The sequence below is a fragment of the Mustela erminea genome, chromosome 14, assembly GCF_009829155.1.
Source record: "Mustela erminea isolate mMusErm1 chromosome 14, mMusErm1.Pri, whole genome shotgun sequence".
In the NCBI taxonomy this organism is placed as follows: domain Eukaryota; kingdom Metazoa; phylum Chordata; class Mammalia; order Carnivora; family Mustelidae; genus Mustela; species Mustela erminea.
The window spans coordinates 53,062,536-53,076,413 of record NC_045627.1 but is presented as its reverse complement, the minus strand read 5'-3'; the positions used below and the strand labels follow the sequence as shown (position 1 = coordinate 53,076,413).

General features: G+C 38.8%; 1 protein-coding gene across 7 annotated transcripts in view; it reads right to left on the bottom strand.

Annotated features, from left to right (window-relative positions):
- The window catches only part of MARCHF8 (membrane associated ring-CH-type finger 8), a 125,268-nt gene that overhangs the window by 40,574 nt on the left and 70,816 nt on the right, over positions 1-13,878 (bottom strand). The window contains exon 1 of one of the 7 annotated variants that reach the window (XM_032312272.1): positions 4,421-5,955. The exons of the other annotated variants lie outside the window; for them this stretch is intronic. Within the exon in view, the coding sequence (XP_032168163.1) occupies positions 4,421-4,432 (12 nt within the window). The 5' untranslated portion in view covers positions 4,433-5,955. Of the gene's footprint in view, positions 1-4,420; positions 5,956-13,878 lie in introns of those variants that run through there. 7 annotated transcript variants of the gene reach the window in all.

Here is a 13,878-nt window from a genome sequence, read left to right as displayed (position 1 = left end):
TCTATATCTTGACTATATCAATGTCAGCATCCTGATTGTGACATTTCACTAGAGCTCTGTAAGATGTTACCATTGGGTGACAGTAGGGAAGGGTACATGAGAGTCTCTGTAACATTTTTTTACAACTTTGTATGTGTGATTTTATGATTTATAAGAAATGTATATTTGGTCATTCAGATGACCAAAATCTATTTCTCATATATATTTGGTTTTCATCCATAGTTTGCCGCTCACAGTTCCCAAAACCCTTGGAATTTCCTAAGCTGAGAGTGGTAAGGGTGTCGTTGGTTACGTTAATGAATGACTTAAGGATGGGAGGCCATGTGATTACAGAGTTGGAACTTTTACGGTAAAGGGGGTGAAGCCTATCAATTGCCAATGGCTAATGATTTAATCAACCAATCATACCTTATGTAATGAAGCCTCCATAAAAACCCAAAGGACAGAGTTTGAAAGGCTTTGGGGTTGGTGAACATGCAGGGATGTAGGCAAAGTGGTGCTCCTGCAGAGGACATGGGGGCTCTATGCCCTTTCCCTATACCCTGCCCTTATGCAACATTTCCAACTATCAGGTTGTCCCTAAATTGTATCTTTTTACAATAAACTGGTGATCTACTAAGTTAAACATTTCTCTGAGATTTGTAGCAGATTAATCAAACCCAAGTAGGGCAGGCATTGTGAGAACCCCTGATTTATAGCTGGTAGGGCAAAAGTACAGGTAACAACCTACACTTGTGACTGGTATCTGAAGTCCAAAGAAGGGGTCATGAGAACCTCCAATCTGCAGCCAGTTGGTCAGAAGCACAGGTAACAACCCAGGTTTGTGACTGGCATCAGAAGGGAATGGTGGAGGTAAGGGGGCCAGTCTGGAAGAACTGAACCCATAATCTCTAGATCAGATGCTATCACCAAGCAGACAGTATCAGAATTGAGCTGAATTCTCAGACACTCTGCTGGTGTTCTGATAACTGCCTGGTGCTATGTAGGAAGCCCCTCTCCTCGTACTGGAATCAGTACCAGAACCAATTTGTATGTATATATGTATGTATGTATATGTGTGTTTGTGGTATACATGAATTAAACACCATAACTAAAACACAGAGGTTTTCGATTTGGAGATAAAAGCAAGATACAACTACATGCTACATACAAGAAAAATACTTTACATATAAAAATACAAACAGGTTAAAAATAAAGCCAGGGACACCAATAACAAAATTACACTAATAGTAAGATGACAGAGGTGTTGAAACTATCTGGCAAAGACTGCAGCTCAAATGACCATTCACAATTCTTAAAACAGAAAATGGACTCAAAAGTAAAGAAATAAAAGAAGAAAAAAAAATCAATGACAGAAAAAGTATTCAATCTTACACAACAGAGAGAAAAAAAAAAGATTTAAAAAATATGGACAAAATCTCAGGGACCTGTGAAGCAAAACCAAATGGTTTAACAGTCCTATCACTGAAATCTAAAAAGGAGAACGAATACAGTGCTGAAAAATACTTGAACAAAAATTTGCTGAAATGCTCCCAAGTTCATAGAAAGACATAAACCTACAGCTTAAAGAAGGCGAGTGAACTACAAATAGGATAGACAAACAAAAAACTTACTAGAAATCTTGCTTTAAAAAATAATCACCTTCGGGGCACCTGGGTGGCTCAGTGGATTGGGGCCTCTGCCTTCGGCTCCGGTCATGATCCCAGGGTCCTGGGATTGAGCCCCGCATCGGGCTCTCTGTTTAGCAGGGAGCCTACTTCCCTTCCTCTCTCTCTGCCTGCCTCTCTGCCTACTTGGGATCTCTGTCTGTCAAATAAGTAAATAAAAAAATTTAAAAAATAATAATAATCGCCTTGGTCAATGCTCTGGATTGAACTTGCCACCACCAAAGTTCCTATGGTGAAGCCCTAACACCCAAAGTGACTGTATTTGGAGATGGGGCTTAAAGAGGTACATAGAGTTAAATCGGTCATAAATGGCCCTCACCCAACAGGTCTGGTGGCCTTATGAGAAGAGGAAGAGAAAGAGACATCTCTGTCTCCAAACTCGTACTATTTTGTTACAGCTGCCCAAGCAGTCTAATATAATTGGCAGAAAGAAATATTACGAAGTAATCTACACCTATCTCAAAAATAAAAGAAAAACTCAGTTTTAAGGAATAACAAAAATGGCACACACTTTATAAGAAGTTCAAATCTGAAATAAAATTTAGAGCACAACTTGAGTCATTACAACTATAACCCAGGAAAAAAACAATTGTATCACAAAAATTTGGTGGGGGGAGCTTATAAAACTGTATTTCAACACATGGACTATGCAATTTATTTAAAGTTATACAAAATGCATCAATAGCTGTCTTCAGTAAAACAGTTCAAATTTACAGTAATGTGACTATCCACTTCACTTTTTTTAGCTTTAACACAATAATGAAGTAACAAGAAACTAGAAAGCATGAGACCATAACAGTAACCATTTTTTCTTGGCCATTCATCTATACTCTCTGGACTTCAGTTTTGCCCTTTATAAAGAGGGCTTGTATGGAAGGGGGTGGGTCAGAGAAGTTAACAAAGAGGACCCCTTTGGTTCCTCTGAGCTCCCAAATGTGATATATCTAGGGGGAAAATATGTTGCCCTATTTAGTTCTACTCATCACTACACATACTACAGTTTTCAAATCAGCCCTGAAGATATGAATAAATGGGTTTATAGTTCCAAAAACCCTCTGACATAGACTAATTAATATTTTTTAAATGTTAAATGTAACTGCATGAGTAGAGTGATAATCTTCCTAGTAATGTATTGATCAATACAAACTTTTTCAAAGGAGTTTTCCATTAATTTTCATTTTTATTTTTTGAACATGAAATAGTTATGCTGAAAAAAATTCAATGTCTTTGTATTCCTTATTCATATTTTAAAAACTTAATTATATAAACAGTAAAGCAGATTTTTAATTTCTGTCATTTAAAAACTCTATATATCCAATAAATTCATAGACTCTTGAGGTTAGCTGAAAAATCTTTATCAATACAAATCAGAATACATTAGCTATAAAAGTTATTATAGAAACTATAGCACTGAAAATACTTCCCACAGTGCTGCATAAGAAAGAGTGTTCAATTTCTTTAATATAGAATGTATTCATTCAGGGAACACATTCATTGACCACCAACTATGTGTCAGGTACCACTCTAAGTCCTTGCAAATGATGAATGAACAAAACAAAAATTCCTACTCTTGGGAGCCTAGGTGGCTCTGCTGGATGGGTGTCTGACTCTTGGTTTTGGCTCTGGTCATGACTTCAGAGTCGGGGGATTCAAGCTCCTGCATCAGGCTTTGTGCTTGGCTAGGAGTCTGCTAGAGTTTATCTCCTCTCCCTCTGCTCCTCCCCCTGCTCATGCTCTCTAAGATATATAGGTAAAATCTTAAATAAATAAATAAATAAATAAATAAAAATAAAGATTCCTACTATTGTAGAGCTTGAGAAAATGGTGCAGAAGGAGACTGTTCTTCTTTCCTGATTGTCTCAGAGCTCAGAGTGTTATCTGTTCACAACATGTCTGTTCACTGAAGAGTTTCAAAACTGTAAGTAGTATTTCATGGTGAAATACATACATCCAGTTTGGCCCAGATGCCACGAGGCTCTGATTCCTTTCATCTTCACTATCTTTGTCCCTTATAGGTCAAGAGCATCTCATAGTCTTAGCAAAGTTAACGGAGATAGATAGCATCCATACAAAATCAGACAGACATGCAAATGGCAACATTAGAATGTCCCTGACAAATGAAATCACATGTCTGGTTTAGATACACACACACACACACACACACACACACACACACACACACACGGTATTACCAACAAACAGAACTAAGAGCCATTGTTACTGTTCCGTCTTTATGCATTTTCTATCCTGTAAGAAGCTAAAATAAATCTTCCCAGAATAAATGCTCCAGTGAAAGAACCAAGCAAGGAGCCTTCTGAAAACAAAACTTCCTCAGGAAAATGCAATGGAGCCTGCAGCTGTGCTCATTCCAATTAAAAACTAAGTTTTCTCTTTCAGAATCTTTCCAAAGCCATAATTCCCTGATTTAAATTTATATGGGCAGTATCACATCAAAAAAAAAAAAGGTACTTTTTACACTAGCAGGAGAATACCATTAAAAGAAATCTGCTACAATTTATACACTTAAATGCTCATTTGGCTTAAGAATACTTTTCACAATTTCAAGGAACAGTTTTGTTACAAAGCACACCCTTGAAAATGGAATTAAACCCCTAAGCTTCTCTGGTTGAGAACCTCAACAGTGAGGCGTCCTTGAACAATTCTGGTTCTCTCTGTATTTACTCCATAAGGCCTAATGCATCCCTAAAATCAATGAGAAATCCAGCCACTTGCTGATAGGGCACATCTCCTACCTGAAGCTTCATTTTCCAGCAAGATGCATCAGGGAGTCCTCAGTGCAGCTCTCCCCAGCAGCATGTTCCTGGGTTCCTCTGCACAGCAGCTGCCGCCCTACAGCAGCCAGCAGACACACATCTGCGCAGCTGGACTTGTAAAGGCTTGCTGGAGCCCTTGGCATACCACTGCTGTGATCAAATTGGACTAACTACTTCCTCCAGCTGATTTCCAAGGAACTAGACAGTGAATGAATAATTCATGACAAGTCCATTCCAGCAAACCATTTCTGCTCTACGGTCTACTCCCCACAGCAATTTGCAATGTAAAGATTCTAAAGCCTATACTTGCTGGCAAAGAATGAAAGTTCACTTTCCTAGTCAATGACAGTAAATGTTAGTAGATCTGTTTGCTCTTCTTTCGTGCTAACCTATCACCCAGACTTACTTAAGAGATTTTTTAAAATGTAGGAAAGGTAAATGATTAACCACAGATATTGGACATATGCACACAAAGAATTTTTTCTCCATAAAACCTGTCCTACACAGTGGTTTCTGGTGGTAGGAAAAGCAGCAAAGTGCTTGCTCTAAGATCAGCAGGTCAGTACTTACATTTAGCAAAAGACCAGTTCCAGCAGAGCACAGGAAATCATCACATGGTAGGGGAGGGGAGTTTCAGTATCAATGCCAGGAAACAAATTGCTTCAAAGGGGAATTTTCCTGGTCTCTCAGGCTATAAATATAACTTTCATCTCATTGGTATTCTTCTAGGAAGAACATGAACATTCATTTTCACCAATTTGTCCGTGTTTACATATTTCCAAATGAGTGATATCTAAAGTAGTCAAATCTCTGCAACCAAATACATGATGCCAAGAGGAACGTGAACAAAAAAAAAAAAAAAAAAAAACCTTCTAGCTCAGCTCCACATCCAGGAAATCCAATCCTACACCTATCATTTTTACCTGCTTCAGCCTTTCTTTCCTTTTCTTCTGCACTTACTGGAGCTGTCTCAAGCTTGTGCCCTGTCAGTAAGTTCATTTTCCAGATATGACTACTCTGTTCCTAGCTACTTCTAATGTATTTGTTCTGCAAACTGGTTCTCATGTGACTCCTTGGCTTTGTATTCTTCCCTTTTCACCTCATTCTGCCATTTTATTATTTTTTTCATTCTTTTATTTTATTATATCATTTTATCCAACCCAGGTCCTTAGCAGCTTACTCCTTATAATAGCTTACTCGGGAATTCTCTTCATTCTGAAGGGAAATGAGTATTTCTTCAAGAATAGACTCTGCATCCTTCTTCTATACATCCTGTGCCTGTGCCTTTCCCTCCTTCCTGCCATGTGTTCAGAGGGCTTGTGATGTCTTCTTGTTGGCTCAAGCTTCACTAGGATGTTGTGCAGAGCGCATGACCTTCTTTTATATGAGTTAGTGAAGTTTTCATTGTTTAAGCCAGGTTGGGTTGGTTGTTCTGTTACTTAGAGCTTAAAGCATCCTCCTTGGACTATCTGTTTACATAATTAAACCCTCTTTTGTTAGCCTGTATATTTTTAAAATTAACACAGAACCTCAAACTGATTATTAAGACTCAAGTATGGCTGAGGATGCTTAAAAAAAATCAAAATCAGTGATTCTCAGAATGAACAGAGACAAAAGTCATCTATTCCAACCCAACACAGAACCTGAATCCTTGTATAATACTGAAGCTCTGGCTGTTTCTCCTCAACACTCCCAGGAACAAAGAGTTCTCCAGCCACCTCCCAAGGCAACCGATTTGCTTCAATCTGCTGATAAATGAATCCTTGTTACTGTCAGGCTCATCATCCTTTGGCCTGAGGGGTCTACTGGAACACTGGGTTTTAAGAGCAAATTAAAAAGAGGGCGAGCAGTTTGACACAATACTGGCAGCAGCAGCACATTGATGGCACAAGGCACACTATGGACACCAATTTTCCCAAGAATTAGCAGTTAGTTGGCAGAACTGTGGCTCCATTAGCATTTAACCAGATTATGAAAACTCTTTCTCAGGATGGACTGCACACATATACAATTCTATGCTGCATTTTAGGGCCTCTTTCCACTCCTCACTATAAGAATAAAAACATGAGAGGTACCTGGGTGATCAGTCGATTAAACATCTGCCTTAGGCTGAGGTCAGGATCCCAGGGTCCTGAAATTGAGTCCTGTATTGGGCTCCCTGCTCAGCGGGGAGTCTGCTTCTCCCTCTACCCTCTGCTTGTGCTCTGTCCCTCTCTCCCCAAATAAATAAATAAATAAAATCTTTTTAAAAAAGAATGATGAGGGCGCCTGGGTGGCTCAGTGGGTTAAGCCGCTGCCTTCGGCTCGGGTCATGATCTCAGGGTCCTGGGATAGAGTCCCGCATCCGGCTCTCTGCTCAGCAGGGAGCCTGTTCTCTCTCTCTCTCTCTCTCTGCCTGCCTCTCCGTCTACTTGTGATTTCTCTCTGTCAAATAAATAAATAATAAAATCTTTTAAAAAATAAAATAAATAAAATAAAATAAAAAAGAATGATGATCTGGTATCATGTAAAAAGGAGAACCTCTGCTATAAGAACGACCTATGGGGTGCCTGGGTGGTTCAGTTGGTTAACCGGCCAACTCTTGATTTTGGCTCAGGTCATGATCTCAGGGGTCTTGAGAGTGACCCATGCACTGAGGTCCACCTCCGTGGGGAGTCTGCTTGAGGATGCTCTCTCCCTCTCTCCCTCTGCCCCTTCCCCACTCATGTGCACACTCTCTCTCTCTCTAATAAATGAATCTTTTAGAAAAGGGCCTATAAGTTTTATAAGAAACTAAAGCTACAAGAGAAGATTCTGGAACCTAGAATCATTCAAGTTTTCTTCTATTTTCCATGTCCTCTTCAGCAGACTAAAGTTTGGGTAAACACATCCTAAATATCATAGGTAAGGTTTTCAACATTTTTCTATGACAAACCATGAGAAAAACATAAAAGACTGCTGGATAATATATTAATTCTGCATGATAAACTAATTCTGCAATTTTGAGATACTCATCGTTTTAGTCACAATCTACTGGATTTTTTGTATACTCTAAAATATAACAAATTTTTTGAGTTATTATTCTATTTCTTCCTTTTGTCTCTTAACTACTGTCATCTATTCCTTATCTCAACTTCCTCTTTTCAAGTATCTTGTGCTCTGGGTTTAAAACTCTCACTGAAAGAAACATTCTTCAAGATTTTAAAACATCCATATTTTCTGGTAAAGGTTTTTTTCTCCAAAGATCATTTCATCTGACAGCTGAAACAACAGATGATGAACTCACAGCATATTCCAAGCATCTCATGAAGAACTGATTCCTTTGGGGTGTCTGAGGTGAAAGGCCTGATTATGGAGGGCCTGGCCTTCATTTAAAAAAAAAAAAATGAAGTAGGGCAAGATGGTGTTGGTCAGGCAAACCTTTTCAACTTTCATAAAAACACTACATCAGGAGCACTTGTCTGCCTTCGGCTCAGGTCATGATCCCAAGGTCCTGGGATCAAGCCCCACATCAGGCTCTCTGCTCAGCAGGGAGCCTGCTTCTCCCTCTAACCCTTGCTCCATGTGCTCTCCCTTATCCTCTCTCTTTCAAGTAAATAAAATCTTAACAACAACAACAACAAAAAACTCTACATCAAAGTTGGACTTCCCCAGAGTATTTTCAGTCTATATTACAATGCCACATGAAATGCAGGATAGAGAGCCTTAGGTGAGACAGAATACAGAGGTTGTGGCTTGATTACAGTACACATGTACTCTCCCCCACCACTGATGACATTCCAATGAAGACCTTCAAGTTCTTAAGACCATTACAATGACATGTCCCTAAAGCTGCAGAAAATATGAAAGGAAAGTAGCCATTACCCTGCCTGCCTGTATCAACAATCACTCATGGCTTTTCTCTGTCAGTGCCACTGTTCTGAGGACCCTGATGATGAAGTCTTGGCTCATCAGCTCTTGAACATTCTTAAATGCTCCTTCAAATTTTGCCCAATACCCTAGACAAGCTATCTGGTTTGCTCTGACCTCTACTATACGTTTATTTGAGTCTTTCAGAAGGACTGGTCTTCCTTGGTTACTAAAGTTACCCAAGAGAGCATACTGTGTGAGAACTTAGTAGATCTTTTCTACATTATCTCTAGAATGCCAGTCCTAGCCTGGCCTACTGATAACAGCTCAGCAGCAAACTGTGCCCTCAGACATCGGTACAGTTTTCTACCTGGAGCCTTCTTCTCACTTATCTGCCACATACAAGAACATTCTTGAAGCTACCACTCTCTTATCATTGCTCTACACCACAATGTTTCTAATAAAGCACGCATTATATACTTATTGAAACAATTTAGCTTTCAAACCACTGTAGTTGTCGGAGGACTGGGGGCCTTACCAGTTTTAGAGCAGACATACTGAAAATCCCACAGCTACAGAAACTCTAACAGATGTGCTGGGAAGAAGTCTACACAAGAAAATCTTTCCCAGGGGCACCTGGGTGGCTCAGTGGGTTAAAGCCTCTGCCTTCGGCTCAGGTCATGATCCCGGGGTCCTGGGATCGAGTTCCGCATTGGGCTCTCTGCTCAGCAGGGAGCCTGCTTTTCCCTCTCTCTCTGCCTGCCTCTCTGCCTACCTGTGATCTCTGTCTGTGAAATAAATAAATAAAATCTTTTTTAAAAAACCATGAATTAAAAAAAAGAAAGAAAGAAAGAAAATCTTTCCCAGATTTTTCCAAATGCCACTGCATACTTTTTTTTTTAACATACTCTTAAAATGAAAATCCAAATATTTGAGTAGAATTACAATTACCATTTACAAAAGGTTGAGTATGTCTTCATTCAAAGCTGGATAGCTGTATGTTACAAGGGATTTCTGTTGATGACTAAAATATCATCCATTCTCAGGACCCTTGTACCTGATGCTAGAATGCAGCTTGGCTCCCCAGGAGTTCCCAGAACCCCCTGCTCCACATGCCCTCAGTCCTAGTACTGCCTCCAAAGCTGAAGGTCCATTCTACTTGCACTCCCCTATCACGTCTGGGGGCCTCATGGTTTCCAGGTATTTCCCTCCTTTGTGGGTCCTCTCTGTATTGCCCTCCTTTCCCCAATTAAAGTTCTAGCCTGGGGGAAAAAAAAATCATCCCAACCAGTAAGGAATTCATACTCTATTATGGGGATATAAACACAGGACTACAGGTAACAATCATGTAGTAGAATTTTTTAAATGCCACATCAGATAAACAGATGTTAATTTTTCTTTTTCTCTTTTACATATCTACCCATTACAACCCATTCATGGAAGAAGAGAATGGAGGATGGGGTGAAAGAATGGAGTCCCTAATAGGCATATGAATGAAAGAATTTATAAATACTTTATACAGGCCTATAGAAAAAAACAGAGTATTCACAGTAACAAACATCGAAGCAATTCTTGAATACTTGATATAATATACAGTATATTATCAAATTTATAATTTAACAAACTCAATTATATCAGATTAAATTCCTTCAATGCTAGAAAAAATTAATGCTAAATATATACCCAGGGGGAAAAAAGTACAAATGAAGATTTGTGCGGTTTGGATAAAGCAAAATCAGACTTCGGATTCAGAAATGGAGTAGGATCTGAAATAGGTATTAAGTAGGATTCAGACTTGTGCCAGTCACCCAACTGCATGCTTTTGTTACGTTCTAAAGACTGATGTAGTCTATGAATTCCTTTCCACCACAAAAGAGACGATGTGGAGAAAATATCAAGGTGAGATTACTAAAACCTACTGCAATTACTGTACTGCTAAAAACAAATTAGCCTGGCAGCAAGAATATAATTTCATTTTTTATTAATAGGAGGTAGAAAATAGAAAATACAAAATATTTTGAAAATTAAATATAACTAGAATATTTTATGATAAAATTCAATAAAGAGGCATTAACTTTGTTGAATGATACACATTTTATCTGAAAGAAACTACAAAATATTTTTATCCTTACATTTTACCTGAAATACCCTGAAACACTGTGTAGTCCCAGAAAATATTCTAGTCACATTTTAAAACAATCAGCTTCACTAACAAGTACTGCTTCAGCTGTTCAAATATGCATTACTCCATCGCTATGACCATCATAGCAACTGAGAACTGAGAATAGCTGAAAAATTAGCTTATCTTTAAATATGTTATCTTAAAAAAAAATTTCTATCACTTGAAACTTACTTTGCTCTGCTCTCAAAGGTTTCTCCCTCAAAAGCTCTTGACTGAAGAACAGTAATTGGGAGCAGAAGAGATGAAATCACTTTCATGAAGCTATCTATACTATGAGTTCAAAATATGCAATCACAGGGCAATATAGCCTAGCTCTGAGGCCTCAGAAATATAGTTCGTATAAGACAGAAAAAGATAAATGGCCTAATATTATAACGAAGTAATGTGATTACTTATTAAAATATTTCCCCAAATCAGTAATTCCACTTGTCCCCCCGATGGCCTAAGATGTTAATTTCCTAGGAATGGCGGCAGAGTTAAGTAAACGGATGTGTCCTCCTTCTTCCGAGGAGGGAAGAGCTGCTGGGAGAGGAGGTGCAGGTGAGCAGTCCCAGGTCCCAGGCTCCAGTGTACATGGAAGGGGAAGATCTGAAAATGGATCCCCTTAAGCCCACCCACGCTTGTGCATCCTCTGGAAAGTCTGCATACACCTCCCAGATATGGGTATGCCAGGCTGAAGAATATTCTTAAATACATCAGAGAAAAAAGGTTAATCAGAAAGAGTGAGCCACTCTTTCTCATTTGTATGTATTCTTAAATACATCAGAGAAAAAAGGTTAATCAGAAAGAGTGAGCCACTCTTTCTCATTTGAGAACACTGAAAGTACAGATATTTGATAGCACAACTTGCAAAAACCTAAACAAAGGAAGAAAATTCTCGTAAAATACAACACAGAGAAAATCTACAGCTAGTCACAACTTTATTTTAGATATTCTACTAATGTGATAGGTGAGGAATATCACTACTGGTCAGCAATAACCACATTTTAAAAACAGAACTCTCTATTCTGAGCATAAACATCAACCAATGTCTACATAATCCTAAAATATTTAGAATAAGATTTTAAAATATATGAGTATCTAGGAAGCATCTCATTAGATAACTTACCCACTTAGCCTTAAAAATGTTGTTTACTGTTTTTTCATTGTTTACTGCAATCCGAGCTTTATCTTATATCTGACAACAGCATAGTCTTTTATTTCCCAAAACTTTTTATTTTGAAAATTTTTTCATTTACACAGAGGTTGAAGAATAATATGATACCCTGTATCTTTCAACTAGATGCATTAACTAATATAAAATTTGCCACATTTGCTTTCTGATACACAGACGCGCGCGCGCGCACACATACACACATTTTTTTTTTCTCTTGTTATTTTTCTTTTTCTGGCAGAACCATTTGAAAGTTAGTTGCAGGGATCCCTGGGTGATTCAATCAGTTAAACATCAGACTCTTGGTTTCAGCTCAGGACAAGCTCTCATGAGTGGTGAGATTAAGCCCTTTGCTGGGCTCCACAGTCAGCAGTCAGTCTCTCTCTCTTTCTCTCAAAATAAATAAATCTTTCTAAAAAATTAAAAAATAAAAAAACTTTTAAAAAAGAAAGTAAGTTGAACACATTATGTACCTTACCACTGAATATTTCTGTATGCATTTTCTAAGAAAAAGGATATTCTCCTATACAACCACAGTCCCATTTTTATGTCTAATAAAATTAACCATAAGTCTATACTTAACTTAACAACTAATACATACACACTATTCGAATGTCCCAGTTGTCTCAACACAGTTTATAGCAGCTAATTCTATCTAGCAGGTTCCATTAAGGTTTACACATTACATTTGGTTGTTAAGCCCCTTTAAATCTAAAACACTGCCCCCATATTTTTGTTTTTCATAATAATTTTTTAAAGTGAAGAGCTCAAAGTTTAAATTTTTTTCAGAAAAACTCTCAGTATTATCTTGAGCTTAATGGAATTTTTTCAAAGTTATGAAAGTGCACTTATTGGAAGACTCTGTTTAGTCTCTGTGTCTATTAGTTACATCCGCGATAACAACTGCTATGGGTACACTGGCTATGGGAGGGCCACTGAGGCCAAGAAAGGAGGATAGTGATTCTCAATGAGTGATGAAAAGAACTATTCCAATAAGCAGAGGCTCATCCAAGTTCAGCAGAATCCTAGGTCACACAGTGTATTTAAAGAGAAGACCTCTGTTCTCAGGGAATAGCCGTCAATGAATCTTGGGGTACAGTACGAATCACTTGAGCATGTTTTTCACAGTGTGACTCAGCTTAGAAGAGCTAATCACAAGGCTGATAATACTTAAGCATTATGCCTCAATTGGCCCAAGCCTAATTAAAAAACAATGCCCCAGGGTAAAAGACATTAAGACTTTCTTGTAATGCAACCACTACTAGTTATTCACATATCACCCAAATACCATGAATCTGACAGCAGTCTCCTGCTATTTAAGAAAAGACATTTTGAAATGTGGTAAATTGAGTTCTTTATAAGCAAACACAAAAAAACACACAAACTCAGCATTAGGAAGACTGAACAAAAGGCGCACTATTTCATGGCCTGAGCAAAAGTGGCATGGAAGAAAGATAAAATATTCTCAAACACAGCAAGCACCAGAAGCCACCTGAGGTGCTTGCTGCTGTGATAAGGAATGTCTCTGAGACAGTGACTCCAGATGGTGCCTCCCCTTCCTCAGTGTCCTGTCCCCCCTTTTTCTTCTCACAATTCATTCTGACAATTTTATCTCTTCCTAGGGCCTTCTTTACCATCTATATGCTACCCAACTTCAAAATTTCTCTCTTTCTAGCTCTTGCTTCAATAGATTTCTCTCTAAAGACTGAGACACAACTGAATTCTGGACATCTTCAGGTGACCCACCCACACTTGCACATTCACCATCAAATTAACCATCCAATTTCCCCATCTTTCTGATTAACCTGCTGCCCTTCCTCCATCAAAGTGAATGTCTTGACGAGACCTCACCTCCCCAAGACCACCACAATCCATCAGCCACCAGCACTGTTATCAGTCCCGCCTCCTGTCCCTCTCCTGTGATCTGCTCACTTCTCCTCCCTGATGCCACCTCCCTGGTTTAGGCCGTCATCACATGGAGCGTAGCATTAGCTTTCTGAGTGCTCTCCTCCCCCATCCCCTTCACCAAACCACAGTCACGTTACTAAAATAGAGCTCTACTCCTCACGGTTTCAGTTCCCTTAGCCCCACTGTGGCTATTCCCACCTCATCTCACTGCTCCCCCACCTGATACGGCAAGCTCCAGCACAATGAGTTTTTCTCAGTACTATGTTCTTCTCTTCTCTACGAATTTTTGCTCCATACTGTACTGAACACTCTTCTCCTCAATCTTCAACCAGCTCTTACTTTTCAAGACTCATCTCTGACATCTCT